The 18,300-nt window shown below is 49.7% G+C and overlaps 3 protein-coding genes across 11 annotated transcripts; 2 read left to right on the forward strand and 1 right to left on the reverse strand.

Moving 5' to 3' along the window:
* Nucleotides 1-35: 35 nt before the first annotated feature.
* Nucleotides 36-5,669, forward strand: LOC123650980 (alpha-ketoglutarate-dependent dioxygenase alkB homolog 6-like). 6 transcript variants are annotated; one of them, XM_036440347.1, is made up of 7 exons: nt 36-115; nt 1,299-1,374; nt 1,651-1,719; nt 3,284-3,344; nt 3,708-3,859; nt 4,035-4,151; nt 5,240-5,669. In XM_036440347.1, the coding sequence occupies exons 1-7, from the start codon at nt 45-47 to the stop codon at nt 5,501-5,503; spliced, it is 810 nt and encodes a 269-aa protein (XP_036296240.1). In that variant the 5' UTR covers nt 36-44; the 3' UTR covers nt 5,504-5,669. The 6 variants fall into 6 exon arrangements, with proteins under 6 accessions (XP_036296240.1, XP_036296244.1, XP_036296241.1 ...); XM_036440351.1 differs by having other exon boundaries at nt 4,073-4,151; nt 5,240-5,368; XM_045582505.1 differs by lacking the exon at nt 36-115 and adding an exon at nt 2,251-2,309 and having other exon boundaries at nt 1,355-1,374.
* A 144-nt stretch (nt 5,670-5,813) lies between these two features.
* On the forward strand, nt 5,814-9,978 carry SYNE4 (spectrin repeat containing nuclear envelope family member 4). Of its 3 annotated transcripts, none has more exons than XM_045582503.1 (8): nt 5,814-6,412; nt 6,600-6,750; nt 7,282-7,425; nt 7,622-7,816; nt 7,891-8,149; nt 8,874-8,977; nt 9,613-9,671; nt 9,765-9,978. In XM_045582503.1, the coding sequence occupies exons 1-8, from the start codon at nt 6,288-6,290 to the stop codon at nt 9,934-9,936; spliced, it is 1,209 nt and encodes a 402-aa protein (XP_045438459.1). In that variant the 5' UTR covers nt 5,814-6,287; the 3' UTR covers nt 9,937-9,978. The 3 variants fall into 3 exon arrangements, with proteins under 3 accessions (XP_045438459.1, XP_036296235.1, XP_045438458.1); XM_036440342.2 differs by having other exon boundaries at nt 7,891-8,139; nt 8,900-8,977; XM_045582502.1 differs by having other exon boundaries at nt 7,891-8,139; nt 8,900-8,977; nt 9,613-9,660.
* A 6,515-nt stretch (nt 9,979-16,493) lies between these two features.
* Nucleotides 16,494-17,719, reverse strand: SDHAF1 (succinate dehydrogenase complex assembly factor 1). 2 transcript variants are annotated; one of them, XM_036440358.2, is made up of 2 exons: nt 17,175-17,704; nt 16,494-17,124 (listed from the first exon to the last, which is right to left on the reverse strand). In XM_036440358.2, the coding sequence occupies exons 1-2, from the start codon at nt 17,558-17,560 to the stop codon at nt 17,019-17,021; spliced, it is 492 nt and encodes a 163-aa protein (XP_036296251.1). In that variant the 5' UTR covers nt 17,561-17,704; the 3' UTR covers nt 16,494-17,018. The 2 variants fall into 2 exon arrangements, with proteins under 2 accessions (XP_036296251.1, XP_036296253.1); XM_036440360.2 differs by lacking the exon at nt 16,494-17,124 and having other exon boundaries at nt 17,156-17,719.
* Nucleotides 17,720-18,300: the final 581 nt, after the last annotated feature.

The following is an 18,300-nucleotide window of genomic DNA, read 5'->3' on the forward strand; positions in this document are numbered from 1 at the left end:
GGCCTGTGAGAGTTTCCTATTGGCCTCAGGACTCTGCGTCGGAAATGAGGGGCGGAAATGGCTGGGAAAGGAAAAGCGTGTTGAATTTGGATATTGGTGGGGACCTTGGTGGACGGTCAGTTTTGCGGATGGCGGAGGGCGTGAAGAGGGGTCCGAGGGAGCTGAGGGTGGGGGCCGGGAAGCTCACATAGGAGTCCAAAGTGTGTGTGTGAGAGTGTGTGTGTGTGTGTGTGTGTGTGTGTGTGTGAGTGTGTGTGAGAGTGTGTGTGTGTGTGTGTGAGGTGTGTGTGAGTGTGAGTGTGCGTGTGTGTGAGTGTGTGTGTGTGAGTGTGTGTGTGTGAGAGAGTGTGTGTGAGTGTGTGAGTGAGAGTGTGTGTGTGTATGAGAGTGTGTGTGTGAGAGAGTGTGTGTGTGTGTGTGTGTGTGTGAGAGAGAGTGTGTGTGAGAGTGTGTGTGAGTGTGAGTGAGAGTGTGTGTGTGTGTGTGTGAGAGTGTGTGTGAGAGTGTGTGTGTGTGAGAATTTGTGTGTGTGTGTGAGAGTGTGTGTGTATGTGAGAGTGTGTGTGTGTGTGAGAGTGTGTTTGTGTGTGTGTGTGTGTGTGAGAGAGTGTATGTGAGAGTGTGTGTATGTGAGAGTGTGTGTGTGTGTGAGTGTGTGTGAAGGGGGTGCGGGGGCGGGCGGCTCAGGGATGCTGGGAAGAAAGAAGGCTTGCGAGGAGTCAGGCTCAGGGCTTTAGGTTCAAGAGCGCTGCAGTGAAGGGGTGCTCGGGAAGGGAAATTTGAGGGAGTCCAGAGTGGTGGAATCCCAAGGAGACAGCATGGATGTGTCAGAGGAGATTCGGTTTGAGGGTACCTAAAAGGGCCTGAGGCAGGAGGAGTCCATAGGGACCCTGAATGTTGTTAGAGAGCGAGGCTCAGGGTTGCAAATCTGGTTGTTAGAAAGGGGTCTCAAGTTAAGATGTTTAAAGGGGTTCTGGGGTGCAGCCCTAGAGGCTGTGAAGCTCTTGAGAAAGGCTCCCAGTGGGGTCAGGATGTTCTGTAGGAGAGAGTGCTCTCTCTTGAAAGAACAAATATGTGTAGTTTGATAGGCTCTTGGTAGATGGAGTTTGCATGTTCTGGGTGCTTACTGTGTCCAGGCAAAGAGCCTGGGGACTCAATGGGTGGCTTTTGAGAGGCTGAGGATGCAGGTTTTAGAAACCCAGTGAGCTTGGTTAGAGCCCTGAGCTGAGGCCCTGACCCATGATAGAGCCTGAGGGTAGGAGGCTTGGTGACTTGAGCATATTCTCCCCTTCTCACAGGAACGGGTGCATGGAGTTGGTGTCGGAGGATCAGGACTCCAGGGTCCCAGCCCTGGAACCATTCAGGGTGGAGCAGGTTGTCAGGACTGAGGGTGCAGAGGGTGAAGGTGGGAGGACTGAGGGTGGAAGACTCCTGGGTTTGTGAGCTGGGACGGCCCCCTCCAGATTCATTCTTCCCCTATCTCACTTCCACTTTCTATCCCCCAGATGGACATTGGTCCCTCAACTTCAGGCCCTGGCCTGTCTGGGGACATCCTGAGCCTCACTACAGAGGTTGGGGGCTGCTTATCATTGCTAGGGTCCCCATGTAGATCAAAGGGCACCAGTTTCAAGAGGGATCTTTCCATCCTAGGCACCACCTGTAATCTACTATGTCCCTGACTTCATCTCCAAGGAAGAGGAAGAGTATTTGCTTCGACAGGTGATCTCAATGCCCTTCTGGTCTGTTTTTCCCATCTTTCCAGATCCTTCCCCAAACCCTGGTTCCTGCTTGAGAGCCCTGAGGCTATAATGGAGATTCTGGAAGGAAAAGAGTGCCACATGGCACCCATCCTCACTCTCGGGACTTACTGGACCTGTCAGAAAGAGCTTTTCCCAGGAAGATAGGGAAAACCAAACTGATTCTTAGAAATAAAGTGATTATGGAGCTCAGACTTCCTGTGCTGAGATAGGCCAGTCCAGCTTCCAAAACAAAGATGTTATTGAGATCAGATTCCTTGTGCTGGAATAGGCTGGTACAAGCCCAGAGCCTCAGAAATAAGGGCATTACAGAGCCCATATTCTCTATGCGGACAGAGCCCAATCTTGCTATTTTAGAGAAAAGGAGATTATAAATATAGGCTGAGATAGCCCAGTTCAGGCCTTTGATGTTTGGGGAATGAAGGATTTCCAGTGCTGAGGTAGCCCAGGCCTCACAATGTTACAGAGTATACTCTTTCCTCTGCTTAAATAGCTCAGCTTAGACCTAGATTCTTGGGAACAAGATTTCTAAACACAGACCACTGTGCTGAGATAATCTAGTCTGTATTCTATTTAAGGTTTGGGGAAATAGACTACAAAGGTCAGTCCTTGCACTGGGATAATCCTTATTTGCCTTAATATAGGGGTGTCGAACTCAATCAGAGAAGGGGCCAAAATCTAAAATCCAGCCTAAATCGCGGGCCGAATGGTTTACTGAACAGTCATAAACTGTCATTGTGATGGAAACGCAGCGGAGTGCAGTGATGACAGCGCAGTGCGGGCCACATTGCAAGGCCTGGCGGGACGGATTTGGCCCGCGGGCCTTGTGTTTGACACATGTGCCTTAATAATAGAGTGTGCACACACACACTAATATAGCACAGTTCTTTCTTGTGCTATTCCAACTAATCTAGGTTGAGTCCCAGGAAAAAGTTAGCCACAGAGCACAGACTCTTGTGATGAGATAGCCCATTCCAGCCCCATAACCATAAAGGGAACAAGGAGATTATTGAATATAGACTTCTTGAAGATGGCCCATTCTAGAACTTTGGTATCTTGGCAGTGGAGACTTTTCAAAGTACTCTCTTTGCTATGCTGAGATAGCCTAGTGTAGCACGTCTTCCCCAACCCCCCCCCCCCCTCCCCGCAACCCTCAGGTGATAGAAACAAAGAGGTCCCAGAAGTTAGACTATTCTGAGATAGCCCAGAAAATTACAGGGTGCAGACTATTTACTGGGCTAAAAGAACCCAGTGCAGGCCAGAGTTCTAAGTAGATTCAGAGCGCAGTTGTGTAGCCCTGGTTCATTTTCTTGATCCCAATAGACATAGGGTGGGCTTTGGGGCTAGCAGCAGCTGCCACAGGGGAAAGAGCAAACATAAAAATCTTGAGAACATCTCAGAAAACCATTCCCACAGATACTGAGAGATCCCATTTCCACCCCAGGTAAAGACCTCTATATTGGCCTGGGTGGGAGAATCAGAGAGGACAGTCCTGAAAAATGAGTAACCACCTCCCCACTTCCTAGGTCTTCAATGCCCCAAAGCCAAAGTGGACTCAGCTCTCGGGGAGGAAGTTACAGAATTGGGGTGAGTGTTCCTGCCTGGGGGTATGGGTGGCTTAAGGATGTGGGTTAGGGCAGGTGCTTCAGGTTGGTTAGTCTTAAGATATTGGGTAGCCCTTGAGGGTTCAAGGGGTCCCAAGGGCCAGAGGATTCAGAAGTGTCAGCAGAGGTTCTATGGGATTAGGAATTTCCTTATAAGTTGGGAGTCTCAAAGGTTCCAGAAAACCTTTGAGGCATTAGGAAACCTTTGGAGGGTTGGGTGGTGATCTCCAAAGAATCAGGCATCCCTTAGAAGGTCAGCATGCTACCAAACCTGGTATCATTAATGAGGGCTCGAGGTGTGAGGTTTCCTTGGTTAGGTGCTCAGGACCCCATTGCCCTCCTCCAGGTGGGCTCCCGCATCCCCGAGGGATGGTTCCTGAGCGGCTTCCTCTGTGGCTTCAGCGCTACGTGGACAAAGTTTCTGATCTCAGTCTTTTTGGGGGTCTCCCAGCCAACCATGTCCTTGTGAACCAGTATCTGCCTGGGGAGGGCATCATGGTAACTACACATCCTTACCCCAATCCCCAGACCTCTGATCCATCATGGGGCAGGCCATTGCTACATACCCCACCAGGCATTCATCTCCCTGTCCCCAGCTGGGAGACCCCCTTGGACCTTGGAGGGTGGGGGGTGTGGACTCCTGCCCTGTCCAGCCCTGATGCCAACTCCCCAGCCCCACAAGGACGGGCCACTATACTACCCGACCGTCAGCACCATCAGCCTGGGCTCCCACACCATGCTGGATCTCTACGAGCCGCGGCAGCCAAAGGATGATGACCCTACAGAGCAGGTGGGCCCTGGGATACTGCCCCAGTCATTTGTGGGCACTCTCACATCCACATCATCTAAGAAGCCCCAGTCCCACCTGCCTGCAAAATACCTATGATAACCTCCCAGAAACCTTCCCCTGCTCCTCATAGAATGCAGCCATGTCTTCCCAGACACTGAACCCATCTGCTTGCCGGGAGCCCTAGAAATCTTGGTATCCACAGATCCTCCAATATCCCTACCTGCTGATTGGAACGTCCTGACACCCTAAAGATCCCTTAGCCCACACGTTCAGAGAGCTCCAATAACTCATGCAGTGTTTCCCAATACTCCAGCAGACACTGATATCTTCAGATACTCCAACACCATTCATTTGTGAGTGTCCTTGATATCCTTCCAGATATCCTATTTCTCTGCCTACTGTACAGAGCACCCCAACACTGACCTGCCTGTCACCACATTATGTGATCTGTCAGGGCACACGTTGGCACCTGGCTTGCTCAAAGACTCCTAGGATAGCCTGACTGTCCTCCTAGGGCTGCTCATGACACCAGCTTTCCTGACCTCTTTCTCTGAGTGATGCATTTCTGACTCTACAGTGTTCACAGAAACCCCTGGACATCTTGGCCCAGCTGTTTTGTAGGTCCTTTTTTAGTGCTGCATGCTCCTGGTTACCCCCATATCCTGCCTATCATGCCAGTTACCTCAAAAATCCTGATGTCTGCAGATGCACCCAGACTATACCAGATCATCTCTGCCTCATTCTGCCGCCCCCTTCCTGCCCACCCCAACTCCTGACTTCTGTCAAGCCCTCAACCTAGTTCTCCCCAGTTCCCTGTGACCACTGATACCCAGCCTCAGCCCCTTGGAGATCCCAGCTGCAGCCTAGTTTCTCCCTTTCTGGAGGGACTGCTGACCCTACCCTCACCCTGTTCCCTGTAGCCCTGACTCTGGGACCCGCTGATTTTCAGTCCAAAGTGAGGGGCACACTTGCCCCTCAGTCTTTGTCTCTAGGGGCACACTGACCCTCGCTCCCCGACTCTCGAAGTCTGCTAACTTCTCCCACCCTCCTATTTTTGGGGACCCACTGACCATTTATATTCCTTACAGCCCCGGCCCCCGCCCCGGCCGGTCACTTCGCTATTGCTGGAACCCCGCAGCCTCCTGGTACTTCGTAATATTGCCTACACGCGCCTCCTCCACGGCATCGCAGCAGCCTGTGTAGATCCACTTGACACCGCCTCCCTACCGCTCAATGCTGCTGCCTGCCCATTGGCAAGACCTGGAGCCCACCTGGTCCGTGACACCCGTGTCTCGCTGACCATCCGCCGGGTGCCCCGTGTGCTAAGGACTGGACTGCTCCTTAGCAAGTGATGCCTGGCCCCAGGACCTGCTGGGCTTCCCAGACTATCAAGTCCTGGACAGCTGCAACCCTACAGCCTTGAAGCCCCGGGCAAAGGCGGCTCCCCTGAGTCATTTTCCCTATAACTTCATGGGAACCACAGAAAAAGGCTTCATTTCAAATAAACCAACAAAAATCTTTCTTTGGTTTTAGATTGGGGGTGGGAGGACAGATGCTTGTGTTCTTGAGGGGTGCTGAGTCTGAGACCCTAAATGGTGTGGGTTCTGAGGATCAGAAGAATGGTTCAGATGAGCTGTGCAGAATCCAGGACTCTTGAGGGGGCAGGATTATACCCCATTGGGTGGGTTGGGGTGAGCTTAGGAAGTTCAGTTACTTGTTTGCTAGGGAGCTAAAGTAGTGCCACTGTCACCTGAGCTGGCATCAAGTTACCTGGGCCCAGGTTTCACTTAAAAGGAGGTAAAGCTGAGCCTCCTTCTGCCTGGGGCCTGGGTGAGTCCTGTGGATGTCGGAGGGGACACCATTGTCTAGGAAAAGGCTGGATACCTTAAAATTAGCTGATTTTGGGAGTCAGGGAGCAAGGGTCAGTGTGTCCCTAGAGACAAAGACTGAGGGGCAAGTGTGCCCCTCACTTTGGACTGAAAATCAGCGGGTCCCAGAGTCAGGGCTACAGGGAACAGGGTGAGGGTAGGGTCAGCAGTCCCTCCAGAAAGGGAGGAACTAGGCTGCAGCTGGGATCTCCAAGGGGCTGGGGCTGGGACCAAAGTATTCTCACTGACTATCCCCAGGCCCCCAGCTATGGCCCTCCCCCCATCTCTGGACCCTGGACCCCGCTCAGAGCCCCTCAATCATCCCCCTGGAGCTCCTAGGGAACTGGATATTGCTGAATGCACCATCTGCCCTTCTGAAGAGGAAAGAATCAGGTAGGAGCTGGGGCTTTTGGAACTTGGGTCCTAAAGGGGTGACGGTAGTAACGGGCACTATGAGGGTAAGAGGTACTGTAGCTATGATCACCTGGGGATGTGGGAGAGGAAGCTGGGATGGGTAGGCTAGAGTGGATAATGGGCACTTAGGTTCACCCAAGGTCTGCCAATGCCTCCTACCTCTCAGGCCAGAGCAAGCCCAGACACCGGGGCAGGACTCTTTGTGCCCTTCTGAGCACTTACAGGGTGGGCTGAAGAACACTGAGCCTACATCTGGTCACCCCAGATTGCCAACGCCTTATTCCCATGAGGACTCCACTGGGGGCAAACACCGTGAGGTGAGCTGAGGTAACCCAGGCACCTTGTGCTCCACCTCCTCTCTTTCCCCTAGAATCTGGCCTCCACACTGGGGATGAATTGATGATTCAGGAAAAGTGTTGGGCACCTGTGGCAGGAGGGACACTATAAATGATGCTTTGTCAATCATTATAGAAGTATTTCAAACTGAGAGAATTATTTCATGATTGGCCGTGGTGCAGCCTCATTCCTTGTAGGGGTATCCAGCTCCATCACCCCCTCCCAGGAGATGCACTGCTGGTGTTCAGTGAGGGGCTGGCACAGCAGAGTGATCCTCAGACCTCCATGTCCTGCATGTCCCAAGTTTTTAGGAGCTTTGAAAACCTTGAGACTTTGAATTAGAGGTCCCCAGGCCTTCCACTGGGAAGGACCTGAGGTGCAGAGCCAGAGATAGACTCTGCTTCAGAGAAGCATCCAGAAAGCAGGAGTCCGCAAAAGAGGGGTGGCAATGAGAGTGGGAACAAGGTCTTCGTTGGCCCATTGGCACTGACTCAGCCCTTTGTGTTTCCCAGAGCCCTCTCTCTGGCTGGGAGGTCCTGGAGGCTGAGCAGGATCACCTGCACCTTTGCCTATTGGGCCTGGGTCGCCGGCTGCAGGACCTAGAGCAAGGCCTGGGGTCCTGGACACTGGCCCAGAATGGGATGGTCCAGCTGCAGGTGGGCAATGGGAGGCCAGGCTGTGGGAAGGGGGGCAGGGCCTCAGGAGGGATACCAGCTCCTTTGGGTGAAAAATGGGTTTAATCAATGTTCTAGGTATCTGGGTAGGAAAGGGGGCCATGTAATTCCAGGTCCTAGGTTTCTGGTTCCCTGGTGTGTGTGGGGATAGTGGTGGTGTCCAATCATGTGTTCCCAGACCCTACAGGCAGACCTACGTGGGACAGCTGAGTGTGTAGATGCACTGCTGACGTTCAGTGAGGGGCTGGCACAGCGGAGTGAGCCTCAGGCTTGGGCATCCCTGCAGCAGGTCCTAAGGGCCCTTGGAGCCCACCGAGACAGCATCTTCTGGCGGTTGTGGCGGTTGCAGGCCCAGCTGGTCAGCTACAGCCTGGTATGGCCCAAACTGGTGATCCCTAGCACTGGTGCCAATTTCACAACCCCCCATGACCTCTATCCTCTGACCAGGTATTCAAGGAGGCCAACACACTGGACCAGGATTTGGAGACTGAGGCGGATTCAGACTGTCCCGGACCTGGTGGGATCTGGGGGTCCTGGGAACCCAGTAGCCTCCCCACTCCCGCAGAGTTAGAATGGGACCCGGCAGGGGACATTGGGGGCTTCGGGCCCTTGGGGCAAAAGACAGCCTGGACACCAGGGGCTCCCTGTGAGCTGTGTGGCCACAGGGGCCCCCAGAGCAGGGGACAAGGCCTTGAGGTGAGAGCAAGTGGGGGACATCCCCACCTGGGCACCCATAGGACACCTCTGTGCATCTCCTAGCAGGGTCTTTTCCTTTCAAGGCGATCTTGGCGGTTCTATCTCTCCCTCTGCCTCTCCCTTTCCCTCTTGGTGAGTCAGTGCTTTTCTCATTCCCTCTGTCTCTTGATTTCTTTATCTTCCTCTATCTTATTTTTTCTGTTTTTCTTTCTCATCTGTCTATATGTACATTTCCTTGTTTCCTCTCACTCTCCCTCCCACCCCTTGCTCAATCTGCTACAGCCACACTAGCTTCTTGACTCTTCTTTAAACATTCCAAATTCACTCCCATTTCAAAGCCCCAAGGTGCATGTCCAGCTTGCTTCCTACCTTCATTCCAGGCTCCTGTAAAGTGTCACCTCTTCAGAGAGGCCTGATCTGGCCTCCAAACATTATCCTAACCCTCTTACTTTATTTTCTAATGGCACTTAGCACATCTTGACATTATATAGACTTTGCCTGTTTCCATTGCCACTGTGTCCCCAGCTCATTGAACACTGCATGGCATGTAATAGACACTCATTAAATATTAATTGAGTGAATGAATGAATAATGTTTCTCCTCTCAGGTTCTTTGGCTCTGCCCCTCACTTTGTGTCTTCCCAAGATCCTTCTCTTCCCCTGGCATCACATCTCTGTGACACCCCTATCTTTGCCCTTCCCCATCTTGTGTCTCTCTGTCACTGGTTGTCCCAGGACCCCACAACTGTCTCTCTCTACAGGACATATTCATGTTGGGTCTCAGCCACCAGAAACACTTAGTAGGTCATCAAAGACTCTCCCTGCTCCAGAAGTCTCAGGTCAGTTGGTCCTCAGTTAGGTATATCAATTTGTGCAAGTGACCAAAATTGAATTACACAAAAGAGGGGATGCTATTTTTTCATATAACCTAAAAGTCCAGGTACTATTGAATTCAGGACTGCTAATGCTATCAGGGCTCAGACCCTTGCTCTTAAAACTCTACTTCCCCAAGGTGGATTCCTTCTCAGAAAAGTGGCTGCCCCAGTAGCTACATTCTTTCTACTGGTTACCCACCCAAGAGAATACCACGGACCAAGGCTGATTTCACTCCCCTTGGGTCCTGAACCAATTACAGTGGCCAACCTGATGGAAGGCTCTGATAGGCCATATCTGGGTCATAAGTCTAGTCATGGAAGTAGAGGTGTACTGTTAGGAAAGTGGGGAAATGTGATACCCCCCGTACACCAAATTGAGCCCCTGTTACCAGAAAAAGGGGAATTGGTTGGAAGGTAGCCACAGATAGACATCCACTATACTTAGAGATATTCCAAGCCCATGAGGGGCCCTGAGGAAGAAGGAGGATAACGGGAAAGGAGGAGAAATAAGCTCAGCCCTGAAGGTCTATGTAATAAGGGAAAGTCCACACGAAGTGTCCCTTCCATGTATCCTGCTTCTGGTTACTATCTACCCTTAGGACAAGAAGACTCAAGCATCTTCCAGTCTCCAGGATGTGATGCTGGAGGTAGATCCTGGGTGAGATGCCTGGGAAATGGGCCTGGAGGTGTAGGGAGACAGGGCTCATGATGGCAGCCCACTGTATATTTAACACTGCATTTTCCTTTACAGAGCCCTCACTACTGCATCCAGGCGGCCCCTGACCTTCCTTCTTCTCTTCCTTCTCTTGGTGGGTTTCACATTGCTCCTGTCCCAGTCAGGGGGCCCCTGCTGTTCTCCTGCCCCACTGGCCAGGACACCTTACTTGGTGCTCAACTATGTCAATGGTCTCCCCCCAATCTGAGTACATAGCCCAGACATATGTAATAAATCGTCACTTGTCTAAGGATGTGCTTTAGTCCATTTGAGCTGCTGTAACAAAATAACATAGACTGCATGGCTTATAAACAATAGAAATTTATTTCTCACAGTTCTGCAGGCTGAAAAGTACAAGATCAAGGCATTGACAGATTCAGTATCTGGTGAGGACCTACTTCCTGGTTCACAGATGGCTGTCTTCTTGCTGTGTCCTCACATGGCAGAAGGAGCAGGGAGCTCTCGGGGTTTTAGAGATTAAGACCAGTAATCCTTCCCACGAGGGCTGTACCCTCAGACCTAACCACCCCCAAAGGCCTTACCTCCTAACAGTCACATAGTGGGTTAGGATTTCCACATACATAATTAAAGGGATACAAACATCAGTCTATTGCAGAATGTGTAGATATTGGGTACTTGCGTACTCAGAATCTAGGATACAGCCCTGATATATGTGGACAGCCCTCTCCACAGATTCTTTTGCCTTGAGTACAGGATGCAGAACTGAATCAGCCCTTTAGACTCTGAGACAAAGCTGCAAGCACAGTTTTTTTAGGAGGTGATCCTAGGCAGATTGGTAGGGGTCTGAGGAAGTGAGCCAGGGAAGGGAGGGCTGAGGTGGTGGCTGCTTTGGGAACCTGGGTGCCATCCCACTAGCGACCTGCAGGAGACTGTGTGGAACACAAAGTTATTCCACTCAAGAGTCAAAGAAATTGGCATTTATATAAACGGCTCTCATTGGTTCCTGAAACTGTCAACTCCCCAGAACTTCCAGCTTCTCCTGTTTTTAAAGATCTCTCAGGCAGAGCAGCACAGGTGCTTTCCATAGGAAGCTAGAGGTGTGTACAGAAAAGGCACAGGTGGTATAAGCGGGCTACACCTCATTTATACATGTGTTCTGTTCAGTCTACATGGTGGGCTCCCAGGCTGGGCCATCAGTGATGCAAGGTGTGAAATTCTTCCATGGGTCATGATAACAATCAAGTGGAGTTTCCAGGATTCAGTCCTGGAGTCCAGTATCCAGGTGTTTAAGATCAACCACTTCCCAGAGCTTAAAGTATTGGGACAAGAGGTGGAATAGAATCAGACTCAAGCCCTAACTGGTTTGGCTTAGTGGATGGAGCATTGGCCTGCGCACTCAAGGATCCCAGGTTTGATTCCATTCAAGGGCATGCATGTATCTTGGTTGCAAGCACATACCTGGTAGGGAGTGTGCAGGAGGCAGCAGATCAATGTTTCTCTCGTATCCATGTTTCTAACTATCTATCCCTTTCCCTTCCTCTCTGTAAAAAGAAAAAAAAAGAAAAAAAAAAGAATCAGACTCAAGAACAGAGCCTTGTGCTAGGGTCCTGGATGAGCATTTAAGAAAGATATCCTCTTTAATTTTCATAGCCAATGATATGTCCCCACTTAACAGAATGGGAAACAGGCTCTAGTGGGGAAGTCACCGAGGACACACAGGGAGCCCGTGACTGAACCCCAATCACCACTGATTTAAACAAAAATGGGAATTTGTTTTTGTGGGTAACTGAAAGTTAGGGACTGTGAAAGGGTGCAGACTGGGCTGAGGGGACCTCCCCCCGCAAGAGTACGAATTTCGTGCACTGGGCCTCTTGTAGAAATATGTGAGGCATAAATATAATTTAAAATTTTCTAGTAGTCCCTATTAAACAATAGAAACAGATGAAAAATAATTTTAATAATTTATATTTTAACCCAATATATACAAAACATCAATGTGTAATGAACATAAAAATACATGAGGATTTATAATCCTTTTTTCTTACTGTCTTTGAAATCTGATGTGTATCTCACTCTTTATAGCACTTCTCAATTCAGACACTTAATTTCCAACAGATTAAATAAAACGTAGTCCTACCCAAAGAGGAATCTTTTGCACGGCATCTCTTTTAAATTTTAAATTACTTAAAATTTATTAAAAAATTAGAAAAATTCCTCAGTCACAGTATCTCTCAGCTATCATCCTGGGCAGTGCAAACCTAGAAGTGCATTCCAGATAAGAAAACAGTAAGTGCAAAGGCCCAGAGGTAGGAGTGTGCTTGGCACATGGGAAAGCTAGTGTGGCTGGAATGTGAGTGCTGGAGCGGGAGAGTGGGAGAAGGTGAGAGAGAGGTTATGGGGCCAGATCAGCTTAAGCCTGTGGACCACAGCGAGGTCTTCCAGTCTGAGTGAGTTTGTTTCGTTTTTTCAACTTTCATTCTGGTACTTTTTGAACTTGTACAAAAAAATAAGGAATAGCATTACAGATCCTTGTGGACTCTTCACCAGTTGTAATTACCAACTCAGGGTCAATCCCTTTAATCCTCCCAGGTGCCCACTTTCCTTTCCTAATTCTTCTCAAGTCTACTCAGCATATCCTTTTACCAACAATTCAGGAAGTGTCTCCAGGTAAGGATTCTGTTTTAAAATTTAGTCACAATTCTTTTATTGCCCTAAAGAAAATTCCTTCACATCATTAACACCGTGGATGCCACTGTTTGAGAGGGTACTGAGCAGGGAGTGGTAGGAACTTTCTTCTTTAGGAACTGTGAGTTCCCAGAATTCCCCAAGTCCCCTCCCCTCCCCTGAATTGCCTCATGCATCTGGTGTGGACCCCTGGGACAGCAGTTTGTGACCTAAGACAACAACATATTCTAGTAACTTGTCATTCCCAATAGGATGAAGATCAGAATCTGCCAGGGAAACCAGACATTATTTTTTCAAAGATAAAAAATACGTAACTTTATTATTTATCCTCACCCAAGGATATTTTTCCATTTATTTTTAGAGAGAGTGGAAGGAGAGAGGAAAGGGGGAGAAAATACCAATGTGAGAGAGACATTGATTGCTTGCCTCCTACACCTGCCCCAACAACAGGTCACCAGGGATAAACCTGCAAACAAGGTACATGCCCTTGACTGGGAATCAAACCATGACCCTTCAGTGTCCAGGCTGATACTCTAACCATTGAGAAACACCAGCCAGGGCTATTTAAACTAGTACTACAAACTCCCATATATCCTTTACTCAGATTAACCAACTGTTAACATTTTGCCCCATGTACTTAACTATTCACACTCTAATATGTTTACATATGTGCATATATAGGGTTTCCCCAAAAATGTATACACACTTTGAATAAAGGCAGTGTTTATTAAAATACACTTCATTTTCAAAATTGAGCAATCAGCTGTTAAAATGTGAATACATTTTTTTGAGGACACCCTATATTTTGGAACCATTTGAGAGTAAGTTGTAGACATGATACTGTTTGCTCCTGAATACTTCAGTGTGCAGTTCTTAAGAATAAAGGTATTCTCATACACAATTAGCGTACAGTCATCAAAATAGGAAAATTTAACAACTCAATTCAATCCTCACCTGAGGATATTTTCCCACTGATTTTTTTTTTTTTTTTTTTTTTTTTGAGAGTGGAAGGAAATGAGAGAGAGAAAAAAACTGATGTGAGAGACACATCATTGGTTGCACGGGGACTGAGCCTGCAACTGAGATACATGCCTTTGACTGGAATCGAATGTGGGACCCTTAAGTCCATGGGCTGACACTCTTATCCACTCAGCCAAACCAGCCAGGGCGATTCAGTTCTATTATCAACCCACAATCCATATCCCAAATTATTTAAAATTTTCTGTTAGTCACAAACAGTAAAAACAGGTAAAATTAATTTTAATATTTTAAAATATTGCTGTAAAGTCTTAGAGCAGGAGATTCTTTAACAGATAGAGTCAAGGGGTTGAGAAGGAACTGGCCCTGTACCTCAGCAGAGTGAAAAACAGCAACAGCCCTAACCAGTTGCTCAGTGGCTTGCAGACTGAAGGTCATGAACCTCACCACAGTTGGGGCTCATGCATGAGGCAATCAATCAATGTTTCTGTCTCACATTGATGTTTCTGTCTCTCCCCCTCCCTTCCACTCTCTCTAAATATCAAGGGAAAAAATATTTTTATTGATTTCAGAGAGAAAGGAAGAGGGAGAGAGAGAAACATCCATGATGAGAAAATCATGAATTGGCTGCCTCCTGCAGTTTCCCCACTGGGGATCAAGCCCACAACCTGGGCATGTACCCCTGACCAGAATTGAACCTGGACCTTTCAGTTTGCAGGCCGACACTCTATCCACAGAGCCAAACCAGCTAGGGCTCAAGGGAAAAATTATCCTCAGGTGAGGATTAACAAAACAACAATAAAAAACATAGCAGAGTATCAACTGTGGGCTTTACACACAGCACAGAAATCCAAGGACTTGGGTAAGGTGCTTTATTTAGGACTTGATTCCAGGACGCAGGAGGCAGGGAATGGGGTGAGATAGGTAGGGTGTAAGCCAGAAAAGATGCTTACAGAGTGGTAGCCACTGTGGAAAAGGGTGGAGGGGATGGCTCTTATGAGGATCCTATAGAATGCTGTTGCAATCTCGGGACCAGACAATAGGAAGTCTGGGGCACTCATCCAGTGACTGATATCCACTTTAGGCTGAGAGCATTAGCTCACTTCCCATAACTCCCAGAGAACTCTCAGCAGAGCAGAGATACCAGAGCTCAGGGCTGGAAGTAGAAAGCCTCCTTTTGCAGCTGTAAGTGAACTGAAGTAGGCAAGAGGATCCTGGGGTTGGATAATATCATCTGCCACACTTAATTCACTGTATCTTCACAAAAGTCACATGAGAGAGGCACTATTATGATGTCCATTTCACAGATAATGTTGAGGCACAGAGGTTAAATCACTTGCCCCAAATCATGTAATTGGTGTTAAAACTGGTGTTCAAATCTAGGCATTCCAGTTTGGAGTGCAAGCTCTTAAAAAAAATTTTTTTTAAATAGATTTTTAAAAAATATATATTTTATTGATTTTTTATAGAGAGGAAGAGGGAGGGATAGAGAGTTAGAAACATCGATGAGAATCATCAATTAGCTGCCTCTTGCACACCCCCTACTGGGGATGTGCCCGCAACCAAGGTACATGCCCTTGACCGGAATTGAACCCTGGACCTTTCAGTCCGCAGGCCGACACTCTATCCACTGAGCCAAACCGGTTTTGGCCAAAAAAAAAATTGATTTCTGAGAGAGGGAGACAGACAGACGGAAACATCAATGATGAGAATTGCAAGCCCCACACTAGGAAATGAGCCCACAACCCAGGCAATGACCTCCAGTTCATAAGCTGATGCTTAACCAGAGCCATGCTGGCCAGGTAGGAGTTCAAGCTCTAAATTACCACTCATCTACAACCTCAAATCAGGTATTCCCCTTCCTCATCCTCACTACCAAGCCAACTGCACATCTGTAATACCCCAGTGAATGTCTCCTCATGATCTGGGAGCCCAGCCCCAGTGGAAACTCACCCATTGCCTGCAGCTCCAGAAGCTCCCATCCTGAAGCTTGTTAGGTCACAAGATCTGGTGCCAGGAGTGAGCCACTTTGACTTTTGCTTTTACTGAGATGGAGCCAGGGCAGGACTAACAGGGCCACCCTGATGAGAAACACTGAGGCCAAGATAGATAAACAAGGTGACAAAGGGCCTGACAGAGGTTAGGTGAATATTAACCAGAGACAAAGCAGAACTAGAAGCCAGCCTGTGCCCTAGGGGACCCCAGGTTCCCCCTGGGACCCTGCATGTCTCCCCTTTATCTCCTCTAGGACTTTGCCTACACTGGTCCTCCAGCTTAGAAGCCTATCCTTACCTTATAATTCTTCAAATTTCAACCCCACTTTATAATTATTGGGTACCCACTGGGATTAGGGAAGAGACTGTTTCTCTTTTATACATCTTCCCTTTGGTTTGAGGTCTCCCCTCCTTTCAACTGTATCTGCTTCCCACTTATTTAACTGACCTGGGTGTAAATACATCTCAGGATTACAAAATGTAGTACTCCAAAGAATGTCTAAAGCAAGCCCATATGGGGACATGGGAGAGATTCTGCCTGTGGCCTATTGTTCCATCTCTCCTTCCTAACCCCTGAGTCTTGCTGACAAAAATCCAAGGAGTCCTGAGGCCAGACTCCTCAATCAGGCTTAAGACACCCTCACTATTGCCTGAGGGGTTACCAGCCAGACCTCAGCTCTACCATCCCTTCTCTTGCCTCTTCATTAAAGAGTCAACTGGGATTTCTTTGGTGTCTCTTATGGATCTGCCCAGGAGAGAGATCAATGCTGTTTCAACCGATCTGCCAATCTACAGGGCTCCAGAGGGGAAGACAGGTCCGAACACCCATTCCTCCTAGAACAGTGGCTCTCAACCTTCCTAATGCCGTGACTCTTTAATACAGTTCCTCATGTTGTGGTGAACCCCAACCATAAAGTTATTTTTGTTGCTACTTCATAACTGTAATTTTGCTACTGTTAATGAATCGTAATGTAAATATCTGAGTTTTCCGATGGTCTCAGGCGACCCTACTAGCGGTTCTCAACCTGTGGGTCTTTAGGGGTCACCACATGAGGAACTGTATTAAGGGTTGAGAGTCACTTCTTGGTGTGTGTGCCTCTTCAAATATTCCCAAACACATAAAATCTTTAAGACCACCAACAGGAAGTAAACACATCCCCAACTTTATTCCATTTGTTTGAAGTCCTGAGGGTGGAAGGGTAAAGGAGTCAGGGCTCGCCCTCAGAAACAGTAAGTGTGGAGGTCTTGAGGGGTCTACAAATTGTCAGCTGGGATGAGACCCCTAGTCCCTTCCTCACCAGTCCTAGTCCCTTCCTCACCAGTCCTAGTAATTAGTGGGAGGAAAGTTTTCCAAAGGGATAAGGGGCTTCTCACCGTCGTCCATCAGGGCATCTTCTCAAATTCCTCAGCAAAAACAAACACAAAAACAGAATGAAATACAAAGAGGGGAGTTCAGGAGCCAGAGGTGAAGAGAAGGGTGTTTCAGTCTCTTTCGGTCCAACGGGGCGGGGAGGGGGGCATCCTGGCTCCCCATGCCTTCTAGCAGTAGCTCTCACTTGACATAGTCCAGCCAGCTGGCGAAACAGCCCGCCCCAAACTCTCACGAAGGGGTAGACAAGTGACTATGAATAGTACAAGGGCAAGCATATCTTGCCATCCGTCAGGGTGGTCTTTAGACCCTACATCGCCAGGACGGCTCTCCAATTCCCCCAATCCATCGAGCTAGTCTCTCAAGATCTCTCACCTTCCACCATGCGGGTTCCCTGGTCCCACCACACACACAGTCAAGCGATCCCACCACACACACAGTCAAGCGATCCCGCCCCACCGTTTCCCTGCTCCATCTGAGCTCTTCGGCCTGTCGCCGTCCATCCCGCGGGATTTCCGGTGACTCCATTCGAGAGGGTTCCTCGAATCGTCACTCTTCTGAGGCTGAGTCGTAGGGGCCCCCGCTTCGCCTGGCTCCTCGTTCGCGCCCTGCCGGCGCTCGAAGGCGTCCAAGGTCTTGGCGTGGCCGGAGCGTAGCAGCTGGAGCTGGCGCCTTCCGCGGCGGTACAGGTATTCGATGCGCAGGACGTCGGAGCGCGGCAGGCAGGCGTGCTGCCGAAACTCGGCCCGCACCCGCGCCTCGGCCCCCGGCTTCCCGCGCCCGGCGCGCAGCAGTTCGCGGTACAGGCTAAGAACCTGCCTCTGCAGTCGGCTGGGCCGGCTCATGGCAGAGCCGGACCGCGGGCGTGCGCAGGCGACGGCCCAGAACAGTGGAGCGGCCCCCCGGTTGGCAGACGCCGGGTGCTAGGCAATAAGCACTTCCGCTCCGCTCTCTAAAACCTCCGCCCCCAGCCTCCCGCTCTCCGGCGCTGTCGCGCCTCATTGGCTGTCGCTGCGATTGCGTCACAATGTTGCGCGAAGGGCCGGGACTTCCGGTTTGCTAGCCTGGCCTTCAGGGAGTGTCCTTGAGGACACCGCAGTTCATAGGACCCGGAAGAGAAGGGCCTAGGCGACTGGGGGTTCTGACCTGAATTCCTGAGTCCTGGCAGAGGAGGATTAGAGGTTAGGACACTTGTCTGTCCCCTCCTCCGGGCGCAGGGCCGCTGGGAGAGAAGACAGGCACTACCATTTTTTGGTCATCGCTATTAGTCTCGGGAAGCTCCGTGCGTCGCTGGTCCCAGCCCTGGGGACACGTGCAGAGAAACGTGGTCACGCAGTTAGTGTTGGGCACGGAGGACAAGGCCAGCTTCCCGGGGACGTGGGAAGACAAGCAGAGAGGTGTTGGCTCCCAGCCGCCTAACGCAGCCTGTGGCGCGGAGTTGTGATGACGGCAGCCCCGGCCTGGAAGGACGGAGTCGACGGGTCACCAGGCACGAGGAGGGTCCTCACCAGCTGTTGAAGCCCCGTCACGTCTGGAGCATGTCGACTAGCCTGGCACCCCAAAGTCCTGGGAGTATCAAATCGTC

This window comes from Pipistrellus kuhlii, unplaced genomic scaffold (assembly GCF_014108245.1).
Source record: "Pipistrellus kuhlii isolate mPipKuh1 unplaced genomic scaffold, mPipKuh1.p scaffold_m20_p_17, whole genome shotgun sequence".
Taxonomy (NCBI): Eukaryota; Metazoa; Chordata; class Mammalia; order Chiroptera; family Vespertilionidae; genus Pipistrellus; species Pipistrellus kuhlii.

Coding starts and splice junctions, on each gene's coding strand:
- SYNE4 (XM_045582503.1), top strand. CDS start 6,288: ATGGCCCTCCCCCCATCTCTGGACCCTGGACCCCGCTCAGAGCCCCTC. Junction 6,751..7,281: donor CTGGGGGCAAACACCGTGAG/GTGAGCTGAGGT, acceptor TGTGTTTCCCAG/AGCCCTCTCTCTGGCTGGGA. Junction 7,426..7,621: donor ATGGGATGGTCCAGCTGCAG/GTGGGCAATGGG, acceptor ATGTGTTCCCAG/ACCCTACAGGCAGACCTACG.
- LOC123650980 (XM_036440347.1), top strand. CDS start 45: ATGAGGGGCGGAAATGGCTGGGAAAGGAAAAGCGTGTTGAATTTGGAT. Junction 3,345..3,707: donor GAGGAAGTTACAGAATTGGG/GTGAGTGTTCCT, acceptor GCCCTCCTCCAG/GTGGGCTCCCGCATCCCCGA. Junction 3,860..4,034: donor TGCCTGGGGAGGGCATCATG/GTAACTACACAT, acceptor CCAACTCCCCAG/CCCCACAAGGACGGGCCACT.
- SDHAF1 (XM_036440358.2), bottom strand. CDS start 17,560: ATGAGCCGGCCCAGCCGACTGCAGAGGCAGGTTCTTAGCCTGTACCGC. Junction 17,125..17,174: donor TCAGATGGAGCAGGGAAACG/GTGGGGCGGGAT, acceptor GCTTGACTGTGT/GTGTGGTGGGACCAGGGAAC.